The sequence below is a fragment of the Catharus ustulatus genome, chromosome 36, assembly GCF_009819885.2.
Source record: "Catharus ustulatus isolate bCatUst1 chromosome 36, bCatUst1.pri.v2, whole genome shotgun sequence".
Classification (NCBI taxonomy): Eukaryota; Metazoa; Chordata; class Aves; order Passeriformes; family Turdidae; genus Catharus; species Catharus ustulatus.
The window spans coordinates 688,488-715,151 of record NC_046256.1 but is presented as its reverse complement, the minus strand read 5'-3'; the positions used below and the strand labels follow the sequence as shown (position 1 = coordinate 715,151).

Genomic DNA, 26,664 nt, shown 5'->3' with positions numbered 1-26,664 from the left:
AACTGGGATTACTGGGAGGGGGGGTGGGAAATTTTTCCCCCAAAAAATTCCCTTTTTTTTTCCCGAAAATTCCCTTTTTCCTACCCCAAAAATTCCCATTTTTTTCCCCAAAAATTCCCATTTTCCCCTCAAAAATTCCCATTTTTCCCCCCAAAATTCTCAAATTTTTCCCTGAAATTCCCCAAATTTCCCCTTCAAAATTTCCCGGTTTTCCCCAAAAATTCCCCCTTTTTTTCCCCAAAAATTCCCTTTTTTTCCCCCATTTTTTTTACGGGAATGACGCAAAATTCGGGGATTTCCCCAAACCACGCCCCCTTTTCTCTCTCCACCAATCAAATACCTCTGCAGGCGTGGCATTACCTTTAAGCCACGCCCCTTCTATTTCCACCAATCAAATCCATTAATGGGCGTGGCCTCTCTTCAAGCCACGCCCATTTTATTTCCCACCAATCAAATCAATCCATGGGCGTGGCCTCTGGTCAAACCACGCCCCTCCATTCTCCACCAATCAAATCCCTCTGTGGGCGTGGCCTCGCCCTCATTTCATAACCCCGAGGCCTCGGGTTCGAATCCCACCCTGTCCTGAAAGTGCCACCGTCCCAAAAATTCCTTCTTTTCTTCCCCAAAAATTCTCAGTTTTCCCCCAAAATTCCCTCTTCCCCCCCAAAAAAATTCCCTTTTTTCCCCGAAAAAATTCCCATTTTTTCTACAAAATCCACTCTTTCCTTACCCAAAAATTCCCTTTTTTCCCCCGCAGAAAATTCTCCTTTTCCCCAAAAAAATTCCCAGTTTTTTCTAAAAATCCCAAATTTCCCCTTCAAAATTCCCCCATTTTTTCCCCACAAAAATTCCCGTTTTTTCCCAAAAAATTCCCCCAAATTTTCCCCCGTTTTTTACGGGAATGACGCAAAACTCGGGAATTTCCCCTCAAACCACGCCCCTTTTCCTTCAACCAATCAAATCCATCCATAGGCGTGGTCTCTCGTTAAACCACGCCTCCTTTCCCCTCTCAACCAATCAAATCCTTCCGTGGGCGTGGCCTTGTACCTCATTTTATAACCCCGAGGCCGCGGGTTCGAATCCCGCCATTTCCTGTCGCCATGTCCATGGTGGCCGCTGTCGCCGCCACCGCCACGTGTCCGGGCCGATGTTGGGGACATCCCGAGGGTGTCCCCAAAGGGGTGGCACCGTCCCCACCTCGTCACTTCACCTTCGAACCCCCCCCTGCGCCCCGAGGTCCCTCCAGGCCTCGGCGACCTCGGCATCGCCGCGTTCTTTATCCGCCCGCTGTGAGTATTTTGGATTTTTGGGGGTTTTTTTGCGTTTTTTAACCTCAAATTTGGAGTTTTTCGGTCACCCCGTGTCATTCGTGTCCCTAAAAGTCCCCGGGAGTCTCCGCTAAACCCCCCTGAACTCGGGAAAATTCACCCCAAACTTTTAAAAGTTGCCCCAAATTTCTAAAATTCAACCAAAATTTGCTCCAAACTCTCTCCAAATGGCCTTGAACCTCCCTAAACTTCCCCAAATTCTTCCTGAACTTCCCAAGCTCGCCCTAAACTTGCTTAGATTTGTTCTGAACTTCCCCAAATTTGTCCTAAACTTCCCCAAATTCCTCCTGAACTGCCCCAAATCCCCCTAAATTCGCCCTAAATTTCCCAAACTCGCCCTAAAATTCCCCAAATTTGTCCTAAACCCCCCAAACTCACCCTAAATTTGCCCAAATTTGTCCTAAACTCCCCCTAACTCGCCCTAAATCCTAAAAAACTTGCCCTAAACTTCTCCAAATTTGTTCTAAACCCCCCAAACTCGTACTAAGCTTCTGAAATTTGTCCTAAACCCCCCTAAACTCGCCCTAAATCCCCCAAACTCACCCTAAATTTGCCCAGATTTGTCCTAAATCCCCCTAAACTCGCCCTAAATACCCCAAACTCACCCTAAATTTGCCCAGATTTGTCCTAAATCCCCCTAAACTCGCCCTAAATCCCCCCAAACTCACCCTAAATTTGCCCTAAACCCCCCCAAACTCGCCCTAAATCCCCCCAAACTTGCCCTAAATTTGCCCTAATTTGTCTTAAATCCTCTCAAACTTGCCCTAAACTTCTCTAAATTTGTCCTAAACCCCCCCAAACCCCCTCCCAAATCCCAAATTCCTGGAATTCCCCGCCGGGAATCCCAAAATGTTCTCATTTCCTGGAGTTGATGGAGGGGGGACTGAGTCATTTCCACCCCCTCAGCTCTGACTCAGATTTTCCTGGCCGGGATTTGGGGCCCTCCCCGCTGAGTTATTCGCTCCAGGCTGGGATTTATTTGTCCAAAAAAAAAGGAATTTTATCACCAAAATGGGAATTATTTACCCCAAAATGTGAATTATTTTTTGGAAGCTAAGCAGGGTCTGCCAGGGTCGCCCCTTGGATGGGATCCCTGACTTGATTAGGAAAATATTTATCCCAAAAAGGAATTTTTTCTCCCCAAAAAATGGATTTATTTCTCAAGAAAAGAGTGAATTATTCACCCTAAAATGTGAATTATTTACCCCAAAATGTGAATTATTTCCCCAGGCAGGGTTAACTCCCCCAACCCTTTTTGGAAGCTAAGCAGGATCCACCCCAGTCACCCCTTGGATGGGATCCCTGACTTGATTAGGAAAGTATTTACCCCAAAAAGTGACTTTTTCTCCCCAAAACCAGGATTTATTTACCAAAAAAAGAAGGAATTTTATCCTGAAGTGTGAATTATTTACCCCAAAATATGAATTATTTTTCTAAGCAGACTTAATTCCCCAACCCCTTTTTGGAAGCTAAGCAGGATCCACCCCGGTCACCCCTTGGATGGGATCCCCGACTTAAATAGGAAAATATTTACCCCAAAAAGTGACTTTTTCTCCCCCAAAAATTCCCTAATTGGCATTTATTTACCCAAAAACAGAAGGAATTTTATCCCAGAGAGGAAATTATTTACCCCAAAATGTGAATTATTTCCCCAGGCTGGGTTAACTCCCCCAACCCTTTTTGGAAGCTAAGCAGGATCCACCCCGGTCACCCCTTGGATGGGATCCCTGATTGATTAGGAAAATATTTATCCCAAAAAGGAATTTTTTCTCCCCAAAAAATGGATTTATTTCTCAAGAAAAGAGTGAATTATTCACCCTAAAATGTGAATTATTTACCCCAAAATGTGAATTATTTCCCCAGGCAGGGTTAAGTCCCCTACCCCTTTTTGGAAGCTAAGCAGGGTCCGCCCCGGTCACCCCTTGGATGGGATCCCTGACTAAATTAGGAAAATATTTACCCCAAAAAGGAATTTTTTTCCTCAAATAATGGATTTATTTCTCAAAAAACAGTGATAATTTTATCCCAGGATGGGAATTACTTACCCCAAAATGTGAATTATTTTTCTAAGCAGAGTTAACTCCCCAACCCCTTTTTGAAGCTAAGCAGGATCCGCCCCGGTCACCCCTTGGATGGGATCCCCAACCTGACCTAAAAGGGGCATTTTTTCCCCAAAAAAGGAATTTTTTTCCCAAAAAAAAAGATTTATTTACCCAAAAAAGGGAGGGAATTTTATCCCAGGATGAGAATTATTTACCCCAAAATGTGAATTATTTACCCCAAATTGTGATTAATTCCCCGACCCCTTTTGGAAGCTAAGCAGGATCCGCCCTGGTCACCCCTTGGATGGGATCCCCTCACCCCTCATCTAATCCCACCTCAGAAAATTTCCCCCACCTGGAAAATTCCAGAAATTCCCAAAATCCCAACAAATCCCTGACCCCTCCCCATTTTTAATTAATTTTTTTAATCCTTCCAGGTGCGCCGCCCCCTCCCCTCCGAAGAACCCAGCGCCGCCAAACGCCTCCTGCTCCTCCTGCTGGCCGTGGTGGGCACCCAAATCTACAACGCGCCGGGAGACGACGGCGCCGCCGGTTTGGGGACCAGAACGGACTTGGGGACAACTCTGGGGACAAATTTGACAACGAGGACAATCCCAGTTCTGGAGGAACCCCAAATTCCGGCCTGGAACGCCAACGGAACCGCGGGTGGCGCCTGTCCCGCTTTCCTGTGGGTGTCACCCCCTTTGTCACCAGCTGGAGGCGCCAGGACGCGCTGAGGGACAATCCCAGAATCCTCCTGGGTTAATTAACGAGGTCGTTAATTAACAAGGCCGTTAATTACGGCGGAAGAGCCGGGAGAAGGCGGCGACGTCGAACGAGCCCAGTTTGGAACTGGGAGGACTGGAAAGGGGAGGAACCATGAATTGAGGGGGGGTTGTTCCCATTCCCTAATTAATTAGCTCATTAATTACCCCTTAATTAGCTGGTTAATTAATGAGCAACTCATTAATTAGCCCCCAAGGTTGACTGGTTAATGGTGGGACCAGTCCCAGTCGGGAACTGGGAGCACTGGGAAAGGGGGCGTGGTCAGGATGGGCCTCGTTAATGAGGTTTAATTAACGAGGTTTGAATTATTTATTATTTATTTATTACTTATTTATTATTTATTTATATTTATTTATATTTAATTATTTATTTGCTGTTTGTGAGCATTTGTTTATTTATTTGTTATAATTTATTGATTAAATATTTATTAATTAATTAATTTAATTAATTGTCTCCGGATGATTCCTTTCCCAATTTCCCGTGGTCTGGAGGGTGAACTGGGAGCACTGGTTTGTACTGGGAGCACTGGGAATCATCCCAGTCCCATCCCAGTAAAATCCCAGTATCCCCAGTAACTCCCAGTATTATTTTGGGGTAAATAAATAATTTTGGAGTAAAATAAAGGAATAAAAATCCCAAATTTTTGGCATTTTCAACACAAATATTTTTATTTTATTTTTTTTTATTTACGGATTTTTATTGAAAATACAAAGTCACAAAAGTAACAAAAAACTAAAAAAAAAAAATTTACATTATTTCCTAAAAAAAAAAAAAAAGTTAAAAACCGCCAGAAAATCCAAAATAAAATTGAAAATAAAATTGATAATAAAAACCAAAATAAAATCCAATCCTTCCTCTCAAACTCACATTTGCATTCAGGACCCAAATTTGGGAATTTTTTTCCCAAATTCCATTTTTTTTCCTCTAAATTTTTATTTTTCCCCAAATTTTGAGGATTTTTCCCCAAACTTTGAGGATTTTTCCCCCAAATTCCAAGGCTTTTCCCAAATTTTGAAGAATTTTTCCCACAATTTTCAGGCCTTTTTTCATAGAATTTTAATTTTTTTCCCCCAAATTTTCAGATTATTTCCCCAATTTTTGGTTTTTTTTCCCCCAATTTTTGGGAGTTTTTTCCCAAATTTTGGGGTTTTTTTCCCAAATTTTTAGGTTTTTATCCCAAATTTTTGGGTTTTTATCCCAAATATTTGCGATTTTCTCCCGAAATTTTGGAATCCGCGCGTTGGGAAGCGCCCCCAGTGTTGGGTTTGGCCAATCCCAGTTGGGCACTGGGAGCACTGGGAGGAGCCCAGCAATGAGCAGGAATTCCCCAGCCTGTCATTAATTAGCCAATTAATCATCCCCTAATTAATTAGAGATCGTTAATGAGCAACAAAAATTGAACGGGACCAAGGTTTGGTTTTGGGTTGGCCAATCCCAGTTGGGCACTGGGAGCACTGGGAGCACTGGGAACTCACCGGAACCATGGAATGATGGGAATTCCTCATCTCCCCACTTAATTAATGAATGAATCCATCCCTAATTAATTAGAGATTGTTAATTAGTCACCAAATTTGAATTGGAACAAATGGATACCAAACCAATGTTGGGTTTTGGGTTGGCCAATCCCAGTTGAGCACTGGGAGCACTGGGAGCACTGGGAACTCACCGGAACCATGGAATGATGGGAATTCCTCATCTCCCAACTTAATTAATGAATGAATCCATCCCTAATTAATTACAGATTGTTAATTAGCCACTAAATTTGAATGGGAACAAATGGAGACCAAACTCAACATTGGGTTTTGGGTTGGCCAATCCCAGTTGGGCACTGGGAGCCCTGGGAGCACTGGGAACTCACCGGAACCACGGAATGCTGGGAATCCCTCGTCTCCCAACTTAATTAATGAATGAATCCATCCCTAATTAATTAGAGATTGTTAATTGGGCAATAAATTGGAATGAGAACAAATGGAGACCAACCAAACGTTGGGTTTTGGGTTGGCCAATCCCAGTTGAGCACTGGGAGCACTGGCAATGCTGGGAACTCACCGGAACCATGGAATGATGGGAATCCCTCATCTTCCCACTTAATTAATGAATGAATCCATCCCTAATTAATTAGAGATCATTAATTAGCTGCAAAAATGGAACAGGACCAACCAAATGTTGGGTTTTGGGTTGGCCAATCCCAGTTGGGCACTGGGAGCACTGGGAACGCCGGGAACTCACCGGAACCACGGAATGCTGGGAATTCCTCACCTCCCCACTCCATCACCAAACAAACCCAACCCTAACCAATCAACACCCCTCACTAATTACCCACCGACCCCGCCGGAAAACCCGGGAACGCCCGACCCGGCAACGCCAACGCCCAGGGCAGCTCCAACGCCGCCGGCACCGCCGACGACCCCGGGAACGCCGGGAAGGCCAAACCTCCGGGCGCCAACGCCGAGGATGCCACCGCCGCCGCCGAGGCCTGACCGGCGCCGCGAGCGGCCTTGTCGCCGGCGTGGGTGCGCCGGTGCCGGTTGAGGTGGGAGCTGCGGCTGAAGCATTTCCCGCACTCCTGGCACTTGTAGGGCTTCTCGCCGGTGTGCACGCGCCGGTGGATGGTGAGCTCGGAGCGCTGGATGAAGCTCTTGCCGCACTCGGCGCACTGGAAGGGTTTCTCGCCGAGGTGCGTCCGCTGGTGCGTCAAGAGGTTGGAGGAGACGCTGAAGCACTTGCCGCACTCGCGGCAGGCGTAGGGTTTCTCGCCGGTGTGCATCCGGCGGTGGATGGTGAGGTCGGATTTTTGGATGAAGCCTTTGGAGCACTCGGGGCACTTGTAGGGTTTCTCGCCGGTGTGGATGCGCCGGTGTTTGACCAGCGCCGAGCGCTGCCCGAAGCTTTTCCCGCACTCCTGGCACTTGTACGGCTTCTCTGGCGCCGCCTCCGCCTCCCGCCCGCAATCCTGGCACAACCCCCGGCTCTTCCCGCAGTCCAGGCATTTCGGCGACGCCGCCGCCGCCGCCGCCGCCGTGGCCGCGCCGCCGTGAGCGCGTTGGTGCTTCAGCAACGCCGCGCCTTGACCGAAACACCGCCCGCACTGCCCGCACTGGAACAACCTCCCGTGCCGGTGCGCCGCCAAAAACCCGGCCAGGTGCTCCGGGCACCGGTAGGACGCGCGTTCGGCCGCGTGGATTTTCCGGTGCCGGTCCAGGTGGGAGCTGACGCTGAAACTCTTGCCGCACTCGGCGCAGGAGTACGGCCGCTCGCCGGTGTGGACGCGCTGGTGCCGCTCCAGGTCGGAGCGTTGGATGAACCCTTTGCCGCAGTCGCCGCAGGCGAACGGCCGCTCGCCGGTGTGGATGCGCCGGTGCTGGGTGAGGTTGGAGCCGCGGCTGAAGCTCTTGCCGCAGTCGCCGCAGCGGTGCGGCCGCTCCCCGCTGTGAGTCTTGCGGTGTTTCGCCAGCGCCGAGCGCTGCCCGAAGCTTTTCCCGCAATCCCCGCACCGATGCGGTGCCGCCTCCACCGCCGCCAGCGCCGCCTTGGCTTTGCCGCGCGGTTGTTCCGGCGGTCCCGGCCCGCCGGCGTGGGTGCGGCGGTGCCGGTCCAGGTGGGAGCTGACGCTGAAGCGTTTGCCGCAGTCGCCGCATGGGTACGGCCGCTCGCCGGTGTGGACGCGCCGGTGCCGCTCCAGGTCGGAGCGTTGGATGAAGCCTTTGCCGCAATCGCCGCAGCGGTGCGGCCTCTCCCCGGTGTGGATGCGCCGGTGCTGCGCCAGGTTGGAGCCGCGGCTGAAGCCTTTGCCGCAGTCGCCGCAGCGGTGCGGTTTCTCCGCCGCGGCGCGTTCCGGTTGCCGGCAGCGCCGGCCGCACTCGGCGCAGCGCCGGGGTTTGGTCGGGTTTTTGCCGCACTCCGAGCAGCTCCCGGTGGTTTTTCGGTTCTTGGCGGTCGCCGGAGGGTCAGGAGCGGTTTGGGGTTGAGCCGGGGGCGGTTCTTGGGTGTTGGGAGGGGTTGGGTCGTCCTCGGGGCCGCTCCCGGCGCCGGCGCCTGCGGTGGGATGGGAAAAAGTGAATTCCAAACAAAACTCTTCCAGGATTCCATTGATTGGGTCAACGTTGACCATTGACCTTGGCCATGGATCTGTCAACCCCAAAATTCCAATCCCAACCCAATTTTTTCCATGGAATTCCATAAATTTGGTCAATGTTGACCATTGACCTTGGCCATGGATCAATTTACCCCAAAATTCCAATCCCATCCCAAATTTTTCCATGGAATTCCATGGATTGGGTCAACGTTGACCGTTGACCTTGGCCATGTCCTGATCAACACTAAAATTCCAATCCCAACCCAAATTTTTCCATGGAAGTCCATGGATTGGGTCAACGTTGATCATTGACTTTGGCCATGGATCCATTGACTCCAAAATTCCAACCCCACTCCAAAATTTTTGGGTAGAATTCCATGGATTGGGTCAACGTTGATGACTGACCTTGGCCAGGGATCCACTGACCCCAAAATTCCAATCCCACCCCAAAATTTTTGGTGGAATTCCATGGATTGGGTCAATGTTGACCGTTGACCTTGGCCATGTCCTGGTCAACCCCAAAATTCCAATCCCAACCCAATTTTTTTCATGGAATTCCATAAATTTGGTCAACATTGATGACTGACCTTGGCCATGGATCCATTGATCCCAAAATTCCAACCCCACCCCAAATTTTTCCATGGAATTCCATGGATTCAGTCAACGTTGACCATTGACCTTGGCCATTGACCCTTGACTTTGGTCATGGATCCATTGATCCTAAAATTCCAATCCCAACCCAAATTTTTCCATGGAATTCCATAGATTTGGTCAACATTGATGACTGACCTTGGCCATGGATCCATTGACCTCAAAATTCCAATCCCAATCCAAATTTTTTGGTAAAATTCCATGGATTCAGTCAACGTTGACCATTGACCTTGACCATGTCCTGGTCAACCCCAAAATTCCAATCCCAACCCAATTTTTTTCATGGAATTCCATAAATTTGGTCAACATTGATGACTGACCTTGGCCATGGATCTATTGATCCCAAAATTCCAACCCCACCCCAAATTTTTCCATGGAATTCCATGGATTCAGTCAACGTTGACCATTGACCATGGCCATTGACCCTTGACTTTGACCACGGATCCATTGATCCTAAAATTCCAATCCCAACCCAAATTTTTCCATGGAATTCCATAAATTTGGTCAACATTGATGACTGACCTTGGCCATGGATCCATTGACCCCAAAATTCCAATCCCAATCCAAATTTTTTGGTAGAATTCCATGGATTCGGTCAACGTTGACCATTGACCTTGGCCATGGATCTGTCAACCCCGAAATTCCAACCCCACCCCAAATTTTTCCATGGAATTCCATAAATTGGGTCGACGTTGACTATTGACCTTGGCCATGGATCCATTGACCCCAAAATTCCAATCCCAAACCAATTTTTTTCATGGAATTCCATAAACTGGGTTGATGTTGACCATTGACCTTGGCCATGGATCCATTGACCTCAAAATTCCAATCCCACCCCAAATTAATTCATGGAATTCCATAAATTGGGTTGATGTTGACCATGGACCATGGCCATTGACTGTTGACCTTGGCCATGGATCCATCGATCCCAAAATTCCCAAAAAAAATCCCCAAAAATTCCTTCCAAAAAAAAAAAAAATTTGTTTTCGGTTCCTCCATCGACGTTTTTTGGGGAATTTTTTAGGAAAAACCCCAAAATTCTAAAAAAGTACATTTTTGGGTCTTCCACCACCATTTTTTGGGGAAAAAAACCCAAAAAATTTCATTTTTGAGTCTTCCACCACCATTTTTTGGGGATTTTTTTTGGAAACTCACCCCCATCTTTGGCCATTCCCAAAAAACTCATTTTTGGGTCTTCCTCCACCATTTTTTTTTGGGAAAAAACCCAAAAAACTTCATTTTTGGGTCTTCCACCACCGTTTTTTTTGGGAAAAACCCAAAAACCTCATTGTTGAGTCTTCCACCACCATTTTTTTTGGGATTGTTTTTGGAAACTCACCGCCATCTTTGGCCATTCCCAAAAAACCCAAAAAGATTCATTTTTAATGGTTCCACCACCATTTTTGGGGGAAATATTTTAGAAAAAAATCCAAAAACCCTCATTTTTGAGTCTTCCATCACCATTTTTTTTAGGATTTTTTTTGGAAAAACCCTAAAACTCACCGCCATCTTTGACCATTCTCAATAAAACCAAAAAAAACTCATATTTGATGGTTCCACCACCATGTTTTTTGGAAAAAAACACAAAAAAAATCATTTTTGGGTCTTCCACCACCATTTTTTGGGGAAAAAAACCCAAAAAATTCATTTTTGAGTCTTCCACCACCATTTTTTGGGGAAAAAAACCCAAAAAATTTCATTTTTGAGTCTTCCACCACCATTTTTTGGGGATTTTTTTTGGAAAAACTCCAAAACTCACCGCCATCTTTGACCATTCCCAAAAAATTAATTTTTGGGTCTTCCACCACCATTTTTTTTGGGAAAAACCCCAAAAAACTCATTTTTGAGTCTTCCACCACCATTTTTTTTGGAAAAAACCCAAAAAATGCATTTTTGAGTCATCCACCACCGTTTTTTGGGGATTTTTTTTGGAAACTCACCGCCATCTTTGACCATTCCCAAAACTCTCATTTTTGAGTCTTCCACCACCATTTTTTTTTGGGATTTTTTTTGGAAACTCACCGCCATCTTTGGCTATTCCCAAAAAATTCATTTTTGGGTCTTCTACCATTGTTTTTTGGGAAATTTTTTAGCAAAAAACCCCAAAAAACCTCATTTTTGGGTCTTCCACCACCATTTTTTTTGGGATTTTTTTTGGAAACTCACCGCCATCTTTGGCCATTCCCAAAAAACCCCAAAAAATTCATTTTTGATGGTTTCACCACCATTTTGGGGGGAAATTTTTTAGAAAAAAATCCAAAAACCCTCATTTTTGAGTCTTCCACCACCATTTTTTTTAGGATTTTTTTTGGAAAAACACCAAAACTCACCGCCATCTTTGGCCGTTCTCCTGCGGTTCCGGCGTTTTCCGGCCTGGCCCTGCTCCCTGACCAATTCCCGGAGCATTTTTTCCACCTGGCTCCTCCCGGCCGTCTGCAGGATCAGCCCCAGCTGGCGGCGGAGGTCGGGATCCGCCCCTCCCCCATCGCCCTGGGGAGGGGGAGGGGCGGGGGCGGGAGGGGGGGAGGGGTGGGGAGGGGAACCGTCGGGGGAGGGGGCTGGGGAGGGGGAGATGGGAAAAAAATGGGGATAAAATGGGAAAAAAATGGGAAAAATGGGGATAAAATGGGGAAAAATGAAGGAAAAAAGAGAAAAAATGGGGATAAAATGGGAAAAAAATGAAAATAAATGAAGAGAAAAAATTGGGATAAAATGGGAAAAAAATGGGGATAAAATAGGGAAAAAATTGAAAGAAAAAAGGGGGAAAAATGGGGAAAAATGGGAAAAAATGGGAAAAAAAAGGGAAAAAATTGGGATAAAATGGGGAAAAAATGGGAAAAAATGGGAAAAAATGGAAATAAAATGGGGATAAAATGGGAAAAAAATTGAAAAATAAAGAGGGGGGAAATGGGGATAAAATAGAAAAAAATAAAATAAAAGAGAGGAAAAAATCGGGAGAAGATTGGGAAAAATGGGAATAAAATGCAGATAAAATGGGAAAAATTGAAAGAAAAAAGAGAAAAAAATGGGGATAAGATGGGGAAAAAAAGGGAAAGAAATGGGGATTAAATGGGAATAAAATGGAGGAAAATGGGGAAAAAATGGGGAAAGAAAGGGAAAAAATTGGGATAAAATGGGGAAAAATGGGGATAAAATGGGGATAAAATGGGGATAAAATGGGGAAAAAATGGGGAAAAAAATGAAGATAAAATGGGGATAAAATGGGGAAAAAATTGAGATAAAATGAGGATAAAATGGAAATAAAATGGGAATAAAATGGAGATAAAATGGGGATAAAATGGGGAAAAAATTGAGATAAAATGGGGGGAAAAATGAAAAAAAAAGGGAAAAAATGGGAAAAAATGGGGAAAAAAAAGGGGAAAATATGGGGATTAAATGGAAAAAAAAGGGAATGAAATGGGGATAAAATGAGGGGAATGGGGAAAAACAAAGATTTAAAGAATCCTTAAAAATCCTTTTTTTTTTTAAATTCCCACCCCAAAAAATTAATGAAAATCCCCCCAAATCCCTCCTGAATTCCCAAAATTCCAAACACCCCAAAAATTTCAATTTTACCATTTTTCAACCCAAAAAAACCCTTAAAAAATCCATTTTTTTTTAAATTCCCCCCAAAAATCCAACTAAATCCACCCAAAATTCCCCCCAAAAAAATCAAAAATTGAAGTTTTAACCAAAATTTAGGAAATTTATCCCAAATTTTTTCCGGATTTTTCTCCACTCACCCGACACCAGCCCCCGTCTCCGGTGGGATTCGGCGAACGCGGTGATCCGGGGCCAACTGATAGCGATTTCCTCGGCTTTTGGGGGAAAAAAAATGGAAATTTTGGGAAAATTTGGAATTTCCTCACCTCATTTTTCCACCCTGGGCTCGGTTTTGGGTGGAAATTCTGAGATTTTGGGTGAATTTTAGTGAGGGGAAAAATGTTCCGGGGAAATTGAGGTGGTAAAATTAAAAAAATTTAAAATTTTTGCATTGGGGATTTGTAAAAAATTGGGAAATTCTCTTTAATTTTGCCCTGGGAATTCCCAAAAATTGAGAAAATTTCCTCAAATTTGTGTTTTGGGAATTGTCAGAAAAAATCCCAAATTCCTCAAAATTTGGGTCCTGAAAATTCCAAAAAATCCTCAAAATTTGTGTCCTGAAAATTCCCAAAATTCCACAATTTTTGTGCAGAGAATTCCCAAAAAATGAGAAAATTTCCTCAAATTTTGCCCTGGGAATTCCCAAAAATTGAGAAAATTTCTTCAAATTTGTGTTTTGGGAATTGTCAGAAAAAATCCCAACATTCCTCAAAATTTGGGTCCTGAAAATTCCAAAAAATCCTCAAAATTTGTGTCCTGAAAATTCCCAAAATTCAACGAATTTTTCCCAGAAAATTCCAAAAAAAAGAGAGAAAATTCCCTCAAATTTGTGTTTTGGGAATTGTCAGAAAAAAATCCCAAAATTCCTCAAAATTTGGGTCCTGAAAAGTCCCAAAATTCTACAAATTTTGTGCAGAGAATTCTCAAAAAATGGGAAAATTTCCTCAAATTTGTGTTTTAGGAATTGTCAGGAAAAAATCCCAAAATTCCTCAAAATTTGTGTACTGAAAATTCCCAAAATTCCACAATTTTTTCCCAGAAAATTGCCCAAAAAAAGAGGAAATTCCCTCAAATTTTGTGCAGAGAATTCCCAAAAAAAAAAAGAAAATTCCCTCAAATTTGTTTCTTGGGAATTGTCCAAAAAAAATCCCAAAATTCCTCAAAATTTGGGTCCTGAAAATTCCCAAAATTCCACAAATTTTCCTCTGAGAATTAAAAAAAAAAAGGGAAAATTCCCTCAAATAATCCAAAAATCCTCAAAATTGGGTTCTGAAAACTCCCAAAATTCTACATCTTTTCCCAGAAAATTCCCCAAAAAAAGAAGAAAATTCCCTCAAATTTTGCTCTGGGAATTCCCACAAATTGAGAAAATTTCCTCAAATTTGTCTCTTGGGAATTGTCAGAAAAAATCCCAAAATTGCTCAAAATTTGGGTCCTGAAAATTCCCAAAATTCCACAAATTTTGCCCAGAAAATTCCCCAAAAATTGAGAAAATTCCCTCAAATTTGTGTTTTGGGAATTGTCAGAAAAAAATCCCAAAATTCCTCAAAATTTGGGTCCTGAAAATTCCCAAAATTCCACAAATTTTGCCCAGAAAATTGCAAAAAAAAAAAGAGAAAATTCCCTCAAATTTTGTTCTGGAAATTCCAAAAAATTAAAAAAAAAATCCCAAATTTGTGCCTTGGGGAAAAATCAAAATTTTAAAAATAAAATCTAAAAAAATTCTAAAATTTTGCTGTTAGGACACCCCAAAAAAATCCCAAAATTCCCATAAAAATTCCTTTTTTTTCCCCTAAATTTTCAGGTTGGAATTCCCCAAAAAAATTTCCAAAAATTCCCAAAAATTCAAAAAAATTCCCAAAAATTCCCCAAAAAATTCCCCCAAAAATTCCCAACAATTCCCAAAATTTTGGTGTCTCCTTACCCAAGGAAATGACGTTCTCATAATTCTCCTGCATCCCAAATTTTTGGGGGATTCCCCCTCCAAAAAAAATTTCCCAAATCCGAACCTGCAAGGAAAAAAATCCCAAAAATCCCTGTTAGGATCCCAAAAAAATCCCAATTTTTTGGGGGGAATTTGGGGTCAATTTGGGGGAATTTTGGGGAAAATTTGGGGGAATTTTGGGGAAAATTTGGGGGAATTTTGGGGTAATTTGGGGGGAATATTGGGAATATTTTGGAGTGGATTTGGAGGATTTTGGGATGGATTTGGGGGGAATTTTGGGATACTTTTGGGATAATTTGGGGGGAATTTTGGGATGGGTTTGGGGGAAAATTTGGGAGGAATTTTTGGATGATTAGGGGAAAAATTGGGAAAGAATTTTGGGATAATTTTGGGATAGATTTGAGGGAATTTTGTGGTGGATTTAGGTGGAATTTGGGGGTGGATTTAGGTGGAATTTTTTGATGATTTTGGGATGATTTTCAGGGGAATTTTGGGGTAATTTGAGCTGGATTTGAGGGAATTTCAGGAAGGATTTGGGGGCAATTTTGGGATCATTTCAGGATAATTTGAGGTGGATTTGGGGTGAATTTTGGGATGGATTTGGGATAATTTTGGGATAATTAGGGCTGGATTTGGGTGGAATTTTAGGGTGGATTTAAAGGGAATTTCAGGAAGGATTTGGGGAATTTTGGGATCATTTTGGGCTGGGGGAGGGGGGATCTGGGCGAGGTCCCCCCTGGTTTTGGGGTCTCCCTGGGCAGATCCCAATCCCAATCCCAGTTCAAATCCTGATCCAGATCCAAATCCCAATCCCGATCCTGACCTGGTTCAAATCCCAATCCCAATCCTGACCCAATTCCAGTTCAAATCCTGATCCCAATCTCAGTCCTGATCCCACTCCGGGTCCAAATCTCAATCCCGACCTGATTGCGACTCTGATCCCAATCCCGATCCCGCTCCTGACCCAGTCCCAATTCCCGATCCTGACCTGATCTCGATTCCAATCCCACTTCTGACTCAGTTCAAATCCCAATCCTGATCCCAACCCAATCCCAATCCCAACCCTTTCCCAATCCCAATCCCGATCCCGACCCTTTCCCAGTCCTGATCCTGGTTCAAATCCCAATTCACAATCCCGATCCTTTCCTGGTCCCAATCCCAATCCCGATCCCGACCCTTTCCCAGTCCTGATCCTGGTTCAAATCCCAATTCACAATCCCGATCCTTTCCTGGTCCCAATCCCAATCCCGACCCCGCACCGATCCCAGCCCTGACCTGATCCAGATCCTTTCCCAGTCCCTGTCTTGGTCCCGATCCAAACCCTTTCCTGATCCTGGTTCAAATCCCGATCCTGACTCTGACCCAATCCCGACCCAATCCCAAACCTGACTCTGACCCGATCCCAATCCCGATCCCGATTCTAACATGATTCCGATCCCACTCCCACCCTGATCCCGATCCCAACCCTGACCTCAATCCCGATCCTGATCCCGATCCCAACTCTTTCCTGACCCCAAACCGATTCCGATGCCAGTCTCGATTCTCATCCTGATCCTGACCCTTTCCCGATCCCAGTTCAAATCCCAATCCCGGTCCCAACCCAATCCCAATCCCAATTCCCGATCCTGATCCCAACCCTTTCCTGACATGATCCCGATCCCAGTCCCAATCCCAATTCCCAATCCTGACCCAATCCTGACATGATCCCAATTCCTGATCCTGGTCCTGATCCTGATCCTGACCCTTTCCTGGTCCCAATCCCAATCCTACCCCAATCCCGATCTGATCCCGACCCTTTCCCAGTCCCGGTCCCGATCCCAGCTCAAATCCCAATCCCGACTCTTTCCTGCTCCCACTCCTGTTCCCGATCCTGGTTCAAATCTCGATCCCGATCCCAATCCCGGCCTGGTCCTGATCCCGCTCCCGGTCCTGATCCTACTCCCGATCCCAATCCCGGTTCAAATCCCGATCCTGACCCTTTCTCTATCCCGGTCCTGCCCCAACCCCCATCCCAATCCCAGTTCAAATCCCGATCCTGACCTCGATCCCGCCCCGATCCCAATCCCGGTCCCGATCCCGGTTCAAATCCCGATCCCAATCCTCATCCCGATCCTGATCCTGACCCTTTCCCAATCCCAGTTCAAATCCCGATCCCTATCCTGATCCCGATCCTGTTCCCGATCCCAACCTGATCCCAATCCTGATCCCGACTCCATCCCCATCCCGATCCCGACCTGATCCCGATCCTGCCCCAATCCCGATCCCAGTTCAAATCCTGATCCTGATCCCAACCCTTTCCCGATCCCATCCCGATCCTGAGCTGATCCCAATCCCGGTTCAAATCCCGATCCCAATCCTCATCCCAATCCTGATCCTGACCCTTTCCCAATCCCGATCCCGATCCCGACCCTTTCCCGATCCCGGTTCAAATCCCGATCCCAATCCCGACCACTTCCCGACCCCGATCCCAATCCCAACCCTTTCCCGATCCCGATCCCGATCCCAGTCCCGCCACAATCCCAATCCTTATCCCGATCCCGCCTCAATTCCCATCCCGGTTCAAATCCCAATCCCGACCCTTTCCTGGTCCTGATCCTGTTCCCGATCCCGGTTCAAATCCCAGTCCTGACCCTTTCTCTATCCCGGTCCTGCCCCAGTCCCGATCCCGCTCCGATCCCAAACCCGATCCTGGTCCCGACCCTTTCCCGGTCCCGACCGCGTTCCTGATCCCAGTTCAAATCCCGACCCCATCCCCATCCCGATCCCAATCCCGACCTGATCCCGATCCCGCCCCGATCCCCATCCCGATCCCGGTTCAAATCCCAATCCCGACCCTTTCCCGATCCCGATCCCCATCCCGGTTCAAATCCCGATCCCGATCCTCATCCCGACCCCACTCCCCATCCCGATCCCGCCCCAATCCCAATCCCGATCCCATCCCGGTTCAATTCCCGATCCCGACCCTTTCCCGGTCCCGATCCCGGTCCCGGTGCCGCTGGAGGCGGCTCCCGGCGTGACCCGGATACAGTGGAGCTTCCTCCCCTCCCCCTCCTCCTCCTCCTCCCCCTCCCCCATCCCCATCCCCTCCTCCTCCTCCTCTTCCTTCTCCCTCCCCCCTCTCCCCCTCCCCCTCTTCCTCTTCCTCCTCCTCCTCCCCCTCCTCCTCATCCCTCTCCCTCCCCCTCTTCTTCTTCCTCCTCCTCCTCCTCCTCCTCCCCCTCCCCCTCCTCCTCCAAAAACTTCCCGAGGAATCGCCCAGAAATTCCCGGGATGCTCAAAGGATTCCCAAGGATTTACAAAAAAATTCAAAAAATGCCCCCAAAAAAACTCGCAAAGGTTTGTTAAGAGATAAATAAAATAAAATAGAATAAAATAAAATAAAATAAAATATAAAATAGAATAGAATAGAATAGAATAGAATAGAATAAAATAAAATAAAATAAAATAAAATAAAATAAAATAAAATAAAATATAAAATAAAATAGAATACATTAGAATGAAAAAATAAAATAAAATATAAAATAAAATAAAATTTCCTCAATGTCCAAAGAACTCCCAGAGATTTTCCCCCCAAAATTCCCCCAAAAGATTCCCAAGGATTTGCCCCCCCAAAAAATTCCTCAAATGCCCTCCCCAAAAAAATCTCGAAGGTTTGCAAAAAAAAGACAAAAATAAATTCCCCAAATGTTCGAAGAACTCCCAGAGATTTGTACCCAAAAATTCCCAAAGATTTGCCCCCAAAATTCCCAAGGATTTTCCCCCCAAAATTCCCAAATATTGAAAGATTTCCCAAGAATTTGCCCTCAAAATTCCCAAGGATTTACCCCAAAAATCCCCCGAAGATTTGCCAAAAAAATTCCCAAATGCCCAAAGAATTCCCAAAGATTTGTCCCCCCAAAAATTCCCAAAACACCAAAAAAATTCCAAAGAACCTCCAAAGGATTTGCCCCAAAATTCACCACAAAAATTCCCCAAAATTCCCAATTTTTCCAAGAATTATTCCCATTTTTTCCCCCCATCATTCCACAAAATAATTCCAGCAATTCCTCACTAAATCTATTTTTTATTCACATTACAAACAAAGAAGAAAATTCCAAAAATCCCAAAAAACCCCCAGGAAAATCCCCGGAATTCCCACCCCAACTTTTTCCATCCGGGAAAAAAAAAAAAAAATTGGGATCAAATCCTCATTTTTATTTTTTATTTAATTCCAGATTTCGGGATTTTCCAGCTGAATAAATACAATAAATTACGGAATTCCGGCTTTTCCAACCTCAAAAAAAAAAAAATTCCACCAAAATTTCCAGGATTTTCTCCAACTCCATTTTTTAATTCCCCCAAGGAAAATTTTTTTTCCAGAGGAAAAAAACCAAAACCTGAAATTCCATTTTATTTTTATTTTTATTATTTTTTTTTCCATCTCTACCCTACTTTTCCTACTCTACCCTACCCAAAACTACGGCCGGGAACGCCGGGAAAAAAAAAAATTCCGGAATTTTCTTTCAACCCTCCGGCATTTCCTTGGATTTTTGGGATTCAATGGAGGAATTCCAATTTTTTTGGGATTCCATGATGGATTTTTGGGATTCAACAAAGGATTTCCCATTTTTGGGGGGTTCAACGGAGGATCTCTCATTTTTTTGGGATTCCGCGACGGATTTTTGGGATTCAACGGAGGAATTCCCATTTTTTGGAGATTCAGTGGAGCATTCCCCATTTTTTGGGTGTTCAACGATGGATATTTGGGATTCAATGAAGGATTTTTGGGATTCAATGGAGGATCTTCCATTTTTTTGGGATTCAACGGAGGATTTCCTGTTTTTTCGCGATTCCTCGTGGATCCGTTGATGTTTGGCCAACGGTGACGAATTGACGAAGGATTTCCCAATTTTTTGCGACTCAACTGAAGATTTCCCATTTTTTAGGGACTCAACAATGGATTTCCCTTTCTTTGGGGACTCAACTGAAGATTTCCCAATTTTTTGGGACTCAACTGAATATTTCCCAATTTTTTGAGACTCAACTGAAGATTTCCCGTTTTTGGAGGACTCAACCGAGGATTTCCCAATTTTTTGGGACTCAGTGGAGGATTTCCCATTCTTTGGGGATTCTTCTGAGGATTTCCCATTTTTTTGGGACTCAACAACAGATTTCCCAATTTTTTGGGACTCAACGGAGGATTTCCCAATTTTTTGGGACTCAACCAAAGATTTCCCATTTTTTTGGGACTCAACGGAGGATTTCCCAATTTTTTGGGACTCAACCAAAGATTTCCCATTTTTTTGGGACTCAACAACGGATTTCCCAATTTTTTGGGACTCAACAATGGATTTCCCATTCTTTGGAGATTCAACTGAAGATTTCCCATTTTTTTGTGACTCAACTGAGGATCTCCCACTTTTTTGCGATTCCTCATGAACCCGTTGATGCTTGGCCAACGCCGACGGATCCGCGAAGGATTCCCCGCACTCGGGGAAGATTTTTTGGGATTCAACAACAGATTTCCCATTTTTTTGGGATTCAACAACGGATTTCCCATTTTTTTGTGACTCAACAACGGATTTCCCAATTTTTTGGGACTCCTCATGAACCCGTTGATGCTTGGCCAACGCCGACGGATCGGCGAAGGATTTCCCACACTCCCCGCAACTTTTCCCCGCCCCGGCTCCGTGCGCCTGCTGATGCTTCTGGAAGTGCAGCGTGGAATTAAAACTCTTCCCGCACTCACCGCAGACGTGGGGCCGACCGCCGGCGTGCGTCCGCTGGTGCCGGTAGAGGTGCGATGTCCTCCCGAAGCTCTTCCCGCACTCCGGACACTCGTAGGGTTTCTCTCCGGTGTGAATCCTTTGGTGCCTCTCCCAGTGGGAGCTCCAGGAAAAACTCTTCCCGCAATCCCCGCACCGGTACGGCTTCTCCGCGCCGGACCCTCCGTGAAAACTCCGGCGGTGCCGCGCGTACTGCGAGCGGGCGCCGAAACCTTTCCCGCACTCCTCGCAGCGGAATGGGCCCTCGCCGAGATGAATCCGTTGGTGCTTCACCAACGCCGGCGCGTCGCCGAAACTCTTCCGGCACAACGAGCACTTGTAGGGCCGGACGCCGGTGTGCGTCCCTTGGTGCCGCTCGAAATGGAGGATGCTGCCGAAACTCCGCCCGCAGTAGGTGCAGATGTACGAGCGACCGCCGGCGTGGCCGCGCTGGTGCCGGTAAAGATGAGAACTCCTGGAAAAACTCTTCCCGCACTCCGGGCACTCGTAGGGTTTCTCGCCGGTGTGAATCCGTTGATGCCGGAGCCAATGGGAACTCCAGGAAAAACTCTTCCCGCAATCGCCGCACTGGAACGGCAAATTCCCGGTGTGCGAGCGCCGGTGCGTCGCCAACTCCTTGTTGCGACGGAAACTCTTCCCGCACTCATCGCATCGATAGGGAAGACCCCGCGCTTGCTTTTCCGAATCGGCGTCGCCGTGGCCGCGTTGGTGCCGGTAAAGGTTGGAAGAGACGTTGAAGGTTTTGCCGCAATGGCGACACCGGAACGGTTTTTCTCCCGTGTGCGTCCGGCGGTGTTTGGAGAAATGGGAGCTGCAGCTGAAGCTTTTCCCGCACTCGGAGCACTCGTAGCTTTTTTGGAGGACGATGATGCTCTTGAAGTTGGAGAAATTCGGAGATTTGGGGTTTTTCGGGTTTTTTTTGCCGGTTTTTCCCGACGTTCCCGGGTCGATCTGTTGGACCACGGTCCAGCGGAGAGTTTCGCGCTCGGGGTTGGGGAAGAGGGGGTCGGGATCCAATTCCACGATTCCAGAGGGGGTCGGGTTGGAGGTTGGGAATCCTTGGGTGGAAAAAATGAGGAATTTTCAGGGGTTTTCACGTTTTTGGTGACTTTCCCCCATTTTTAAAAATTTTTTTTCCCTATTTTTTGGTGATATTTTACCAATTTTTTGGGGATTTTCCCCCATTTTTTGTGGATTTTTCCTCCCCTTTTTTTGTGCATTTCCCCCCATTTTTTGTGTTTTTCCCCCCATTTTTTTGTGGATTTTTTTCCCATTTTTTGGTGGAATTTTATCCATTTTTAGTGGAATTTTCTCTAATTTTTTGTGGATTTTCTACCCTTTTTTTCTAGGGATTTTCTGTATTTTTAATGGTTTTTTCCTCTCATTTTTTAGGGATTTTTCCCCATTTTTTGTGGATTTTTCCCCCCTTTTTAGTGCATTTTCCCCCATTTTTGGTGGATTTTCCCCCATTTTTAATGGATTTTTCCCTCATTTTTTGTGGATTTTTTCCCCATTTTTTGTGGATTTCCCCCCCATTTTTTGTGGATTTTCCCACATTTTTAATGGATTTTCCCCCCCATTTTTTGGTGAAATTTTACCCATTTTTAATGGGATTTTCCTCTGTTGTTTGTGGATTTTTTCCCCATTTTTTGTGGATTGTTTTTTTCCTTTTTTATGCATTTCCCCTCCATTTTTTGTAGCTTTTTCCCCCATTTTTTGTGGATTTTTTCCCCATTTTTTTGTGAATTTTTACCCATTTTTAATGGAATTTTCTCTATTTTTTTGTGGATTCCCCCCCATTTTTTGGTGGATTTTTTTCCCCTTTTTTTTTCAGGGATTTTCCATGGTTTTAATGGGTTTTTTTCCCTCATTTTTTAGGGAATTGCCCCCATTTTTTGTGGATTTTTTCCCCCCTTTTTTGTGCATTTTCCCACCTTTTTGTGGATTCCCCCCCATTTTCAATGGATTTTTTTCCTCATTTTTTGTGGAATTTTCCTCATTTTCTGTGGATTTCCCCCCCATTTTTGGTGAATTTTTACCCATTTTTAATGGAATTTTCGTCTGTTTTTGTAGATTTTTCCCCATTTTTTGGTGGATTTTTTTCCCTTTCTTTTTCGGAGATTTTCCATATTTTTAATGTTTTTTTTCTCCTCATATTTTAAGGAATTGTCTCCCTATTTTTTATGGAACTTTAGCCATTTTTAATGGAATTTTCCTCCGTTTTTTGTGGATTTTCCCCCATTTTTTGTGGATTTTTTTTCCTTTTTTATGCATTTCCCCTCCATTTTTTGTAGCTTTTTCCCCCATTTTTTGTGGATTTTTTCCCCATTTTTTTGTGGAATTTTGCCCATTTTTAACGGAATTTTCTCTAATTTTTTGTGGACTTTCCCCCATTTTTTTGTGGATTTTCTTCCCTTTTTTTCTAGGGATTTTCCATATTTTTAATGGGGTTTTTTCCCCTCATCTTTTAGGGATTTTCCCCCATTTTTAATGGATTTTCCCCCCCATTTTTTGTGGATTTCCCCCCCATTTTTAATGGATATTCTCACCCATTTTTTGGTGGAATTTTCCCCATTTTTTGTGGCTTTCCCCCATTTTTTGTGGATTTCCCCCCCATTTTTAATGGATTTTTTCCCTCATTTTTTGTGGATTTTCCCACATTTTTAATGGATTTTCCCCCCCATTTTTAGTGAAATTTTACCCATTTTTAATGGGATTTTCCTCTGTTTTTCGTGGATTTTTTCCCCATTTTTTGTGGATTGTTTTTTTCCTTTTTTATGCATTTCCCCTCCATTTTTTGTAGCTTTTCCCGCATTTTTTTGGTGGATTTTTGCCCATTTTTAATAGAATTTTCTCTCATTTTTTGTGGATTTTCCCCCATTTTTTGGTGGAATTTTACCCATTTTTAATGGAATTTTCCTCTTTTTTTTGTGGATTTTTTTCCCCTTTTCTTCTGCATTTCTCTCCCATTTTTTGTGGATTTTTTTCCCCATTTTTTGGTGGAATTTTGCCCATTTTTAATGGAATTTTCTCTCATTTTTTGTGGATTTCCCCCCATTTTTTAATGGATTTTTTTCCTCCCATTTTTGTGGATTTTTTTCCCAATTTTTGTGGATTTTTTCCATTTTTTGTGGATTTTTTCCCTCATTTTTTAGGGATTTTTTTCCCCCCATTTTTTGTGGAATTTTCTCCACTTTTGTGGATATTTTTCCCCATTTTTTGTGGATTTTTTCCCCATTTTTTGTGGATTTTTTTCCCATTTTTTGTGGATTTTTTCCCATTTGGGAAAATTATGGGATCATGGGATTTATTTATGGGATTTATTCATAGGATTGATTGAGGAGATTGATTGATGGGATTTTTGGGGATTTATTGATGGGATTTATGGGATTGATTTTTGGTTTTTATTTATGAGACTGATTTATTGGATTTATGGGACTGATTTATAGGATTTTTGGGACTAATTTATGAGATTAAATTATGAGATTTATTAATGGGATTTATTTATTGTATTTATTTATGGGATTTATTTATAGGATTTTTGGGATTTATTGATGGGATTTATTAATGGGATTGATGAGATTTATTGATGGGATTTTTTGGGATTTATGGGGTTTATTATAGGGATTGATTTATGTGATTTTTGGGATTTATTTATGGGTTTCATTTATGGGTTTTGTGATTTGATTTATGATATTTTGGGATTTAGTTATGAGATTAAATTATGGGGTTTACTAATGGAAATTATTTATGGGATTTTTGGGATTTATGGGAATGATTGATGGGATTGATTGAAGGGATTTATTTATGAGATTTATGGGATGGATTTATGGGATTTTTGGGATTGATTTATGAGATTTATTTATGGGATTTATGAGATTTATTTATGGAATTTTGGGGATTTATGGGATTTATTTATGGGATTTATTTATGAGATTCATCTGATTGGTTTATGGGATTTTTGGGATTTATTTATGGGATCTTTGGCATTTACAGGATTTATTAATAGAATTTATTTATGGGATTTATGGGACTTCTGGGATTTATGGGATTTATTTATGGAATTTATGGGATCAGTTTACGAGATTTATAGGATTTAATTTTGGGATTTTTGGGATTTATGGAATTTATTATTGGAAATTATTTATGGGATTTTTGGGATTTATTTATGGTTTTCATTTATGGGATTTATGGGATTTATTTATGGGATTTTTGGGATTGATTTATGAGATTTATTTATGGGATTTATGAGATTTATTTATGAGATTTTTGGGATTTATGGGATTTATTAATGCAATTTATTTATGAGATTTATGGGATTGGTTTATGGGATTTATGGGATTGGTTTATGGAATTTTTTGGGATTTATTTATGGGTTTAATTTATGGGATTTATGGGATTTATTAATAGAATTTTTTAATGGGCTTTTTGGGATTTATTTACGGGATTTTTTGGGATTTGTGGGATTTTCTATGGAATTTATTTATGGGATTTTTGGGATTTATTTATGGGATTTATTTATGAGATTTATGGGATTGCTTTATGGGATTTATGGGATTTATTTATGGGATTTTTGGGATTTATGGGATTGATTTATGGAATTTATTGATGGGATTTCTGGGATTGATATATGAGATTTAATTATGGGATTTTGGGGGTTTATGGATTTATGGAATTTATTTATGGAATTTTGGGGCTTTATGGGATTTATTTATGGAATTTATTTATGGGATTTTTGGGATTTATGAGATTTATTAATGGGATTTATTTATGAGATTTATGGGATTGGTTTATAGGATTTATGGGATTTATTTATGGGATTTTGGGGATTTATGGAAATTATTTATGGGATTTATGGGATTTATTAATGGAATTTATTTATGGGATTTATGGGATTTTTTGGGATTTATTTATGGGATTTATGGGATTTTTTGGGATTTATGGGATTTTGGGAATTTTTGGGATTTCCCCCCTTTCCCCAAACTTACCCTGGATCCCGTTGGGATTTTCCTCCTCCTCATCCCCAAAAATCACCTCTGGCTCCTCCTCCCCCCACGGATCCATCGCCGGCGCCGGGATCCTGGAAAATCCCAAAAAAAGGAAAAATAAATAAAAATCCCAAAAGGAAAATTAAAAATCCCAAAAGGAAAAACAAATAAAAATCCCAAAAGGAAAAATAAATAAAAATCCCAAAAGTAAAAATAAATTAAAATCCCCAAAGGAAAAATAAAAATCCCAAAAGGAAAAATAAAAATCCCCAAAGGAAAAATAAAAATCCCCAAAGGAAAAATAAATAAAAATCCCAAAAGGAAAAATAAAAATCCCAAAAAAATTCCAATCCCAAAAAAAATTCCTGGCCCTAAAAATTCCAATCCCAAAAAAATTCCTGGCCCTAAAAAATTCCAGTCCTGAAATTCCAGACCCTAAAAATCTAGGAATTAAAGGACACAAAAATTCCCATTTTTTTATTAATTAAAGCACCCAAAAATCCAACTTTTTCCATTAATTAAAGTATCCAAAAATCCAATTTATCCATCAATTAAAACATAAAAAATGCCCATTTTTTCATTAATTAAAGTGCCTAAAATTCCATTTTTTCCATTAATTAAAGCATCTAAAAATTCAATTTTTCCAGAAATTAAAGCACCTCAAAATTCCCATTTTTCCACAAATTAAAACACCCAAAAATCCAATTTATCCATTAATTAAACCCCCCAAAATTCCCATTTTTCCACAAATTAAAACATTAAAAATCCCATTTTTCCACAAATTAAAACATCCAAAAATCCAATTTATCCATTAATTAAACCACCCAAAAATCCAATTTATCAATTAATTAACCCCCCCAAAAATCCCATTTTTTCCATTAATTAAAACATCTAAAAATCCATTTTATGCATTAATTAAACACCCCAAAAATCCAATTTTCCTACAAATTACAGCACCCAAAAATCCAATTTATCCACTAATTAAACCCCCCCAAATTCCCATTTTCCCACAAATTACAGCACCCAAAAATCCAATTTATCCACTAATTAAACCCCCCCAAATTCCCATTTTTCCACAAATTAAACCCCCCAAAAATCCAATTTATCCATTAATTAACGCCCCCAAAAATCCCATTTTTCCACAAATTAAAACATTAAAAAATCCCATTTTTCCTATGAATTAAAACACCCAAAAATCCGATTTATCCATCAACAAAACCCCCCAAAATTCCCATTTTTCCACAAATTAAACCCCCCAAAAATCCCATTTTCCCCACAAATTAAAACATAAAAAAATCCAATTTTTCCATTAATTAAACCACCCAAAAATCCATTTTTTCCATTAATTAAACCCCCCAAAAATCCCATTTTCCCCACAAATTAAAACATAAAAAAATCCAATTTATCCATTAATAAAACCACACAAAAATTCAATTTATCCATCAATTAACCCCCCCAAATTCCCATTTTTCCACAAATTA

At 42.8% G+C, this 26,664-nt stretch overlaps 2 protein-coding genes and 1 long non-coding RNA gene across 3 annotated transcripts; 1 reads left to right on the top strand and 2 right to left on the bottom strand.

Moving 5' to 3' along the window:
• The first annotated feature begins 1,055 nt into the window (after nucleotides 1-1,055).
• IER3 (immediate early response 3) lies at nucleotides 1,056-4,469 on the top strand. Its single transcript, XM_033084213.2, has 2 exons — nucleotides 1,056-1,289; nucleotides 3,808-4,469. Exons 1-2 carry the CDS (start codon nucleotides 1,101-1,103, stop codon nucleotides 4,105-4,107), a joined length of 489 nt encoding a protein of 162 aa, XP_032940104.1. The 5' UTR covers nucleotides 1,056-1,100; the 3' UTR covers nucleotides 4,108-4,469.
• Nucleotides 4,165-25,341, bottom strand: LOC117009774 (zinc finger protein 546-like). The gene is made up of 5 exons (XM_033084104.1): nucleotides 25,184-25,341; nucleotides 19,728-21,253; nucleotides 11,213-11,393; nucleotides 6,469-8,191; nucleotides 4,165-4,231 (listed from the first exon to the last, which is right to left on the bottom strand). The coding sequence occupies exons 1-5, from the start codon at nucleotides 25,257-25,259 to the stop codon at nucleotides 4,165-4,167; spliced, it is 3,573 nt and encodes a 1,190-aa protein (XP_032939995.1). The 5' UTR covers nucleotides 25,260-25,341.
• LOC117009862 lies at nucleotides 12,649-17,488 on the bottom strand. Its single transcript, XR_004420555.1, has 3 exons — nucleotides 17,393-17,488; nucleotides 14,410-14,494; nucleotides 12,649-12,700 (listed from the first exon to the last, which is right to left on the bottom strand). It is a non-coding gene; the product is annotated as an uncharacterized LOC117009862 (long non-coding RNA).
• Nucleotides 25,342-26,664: the final 1,323 nt, after the last annotated feature.

What these genes read in the sequence shown, in the direction of transcription:
- LOC117009774 (XM_033084104.1), bottom strand. Translation starts at nt 25,259, where the DNA reads ATGGATCCGTGGGGGGAGGAGGAGCCAGAGGTGATTTTTGGGGATGAG. An exon ending in GAGAACGGCCAAAGATGGCG is followed by an intron (nt 8,192 to 11,212) that starts GTGAGTTTTGGT and finishes ATCCCACCGCAG; the next exon opens with GCGCCGGCGCCGGGAGCGGC. An exon ending in GCGGGGTCGGTGGGTAATTA is followed by an intron (nt 4,232 to 6,468) that starts GTGAGGGGTGTT and finishes TCCCCTTTCCAG; the next exon opens with TCCTCCCAGTTCCAAACTGG.
- IER3 (XM_033084213.2), top strand. Translation starts at nt 1,101, where the DNA reads ATGTCCATGGTGGCCGCTGTCGCCGCCACCGCCACGTGTCCGGGCCGA. An exon ending in GCGTTCTTTATCCGCCCGCT is followed by an intron (nt 1,290 to 3,807) that starts GTGAGTATTTTG and finishes TAATCCTTCCAG; the next exon opens with GTGCGCCGCCCCCTCCCCTC.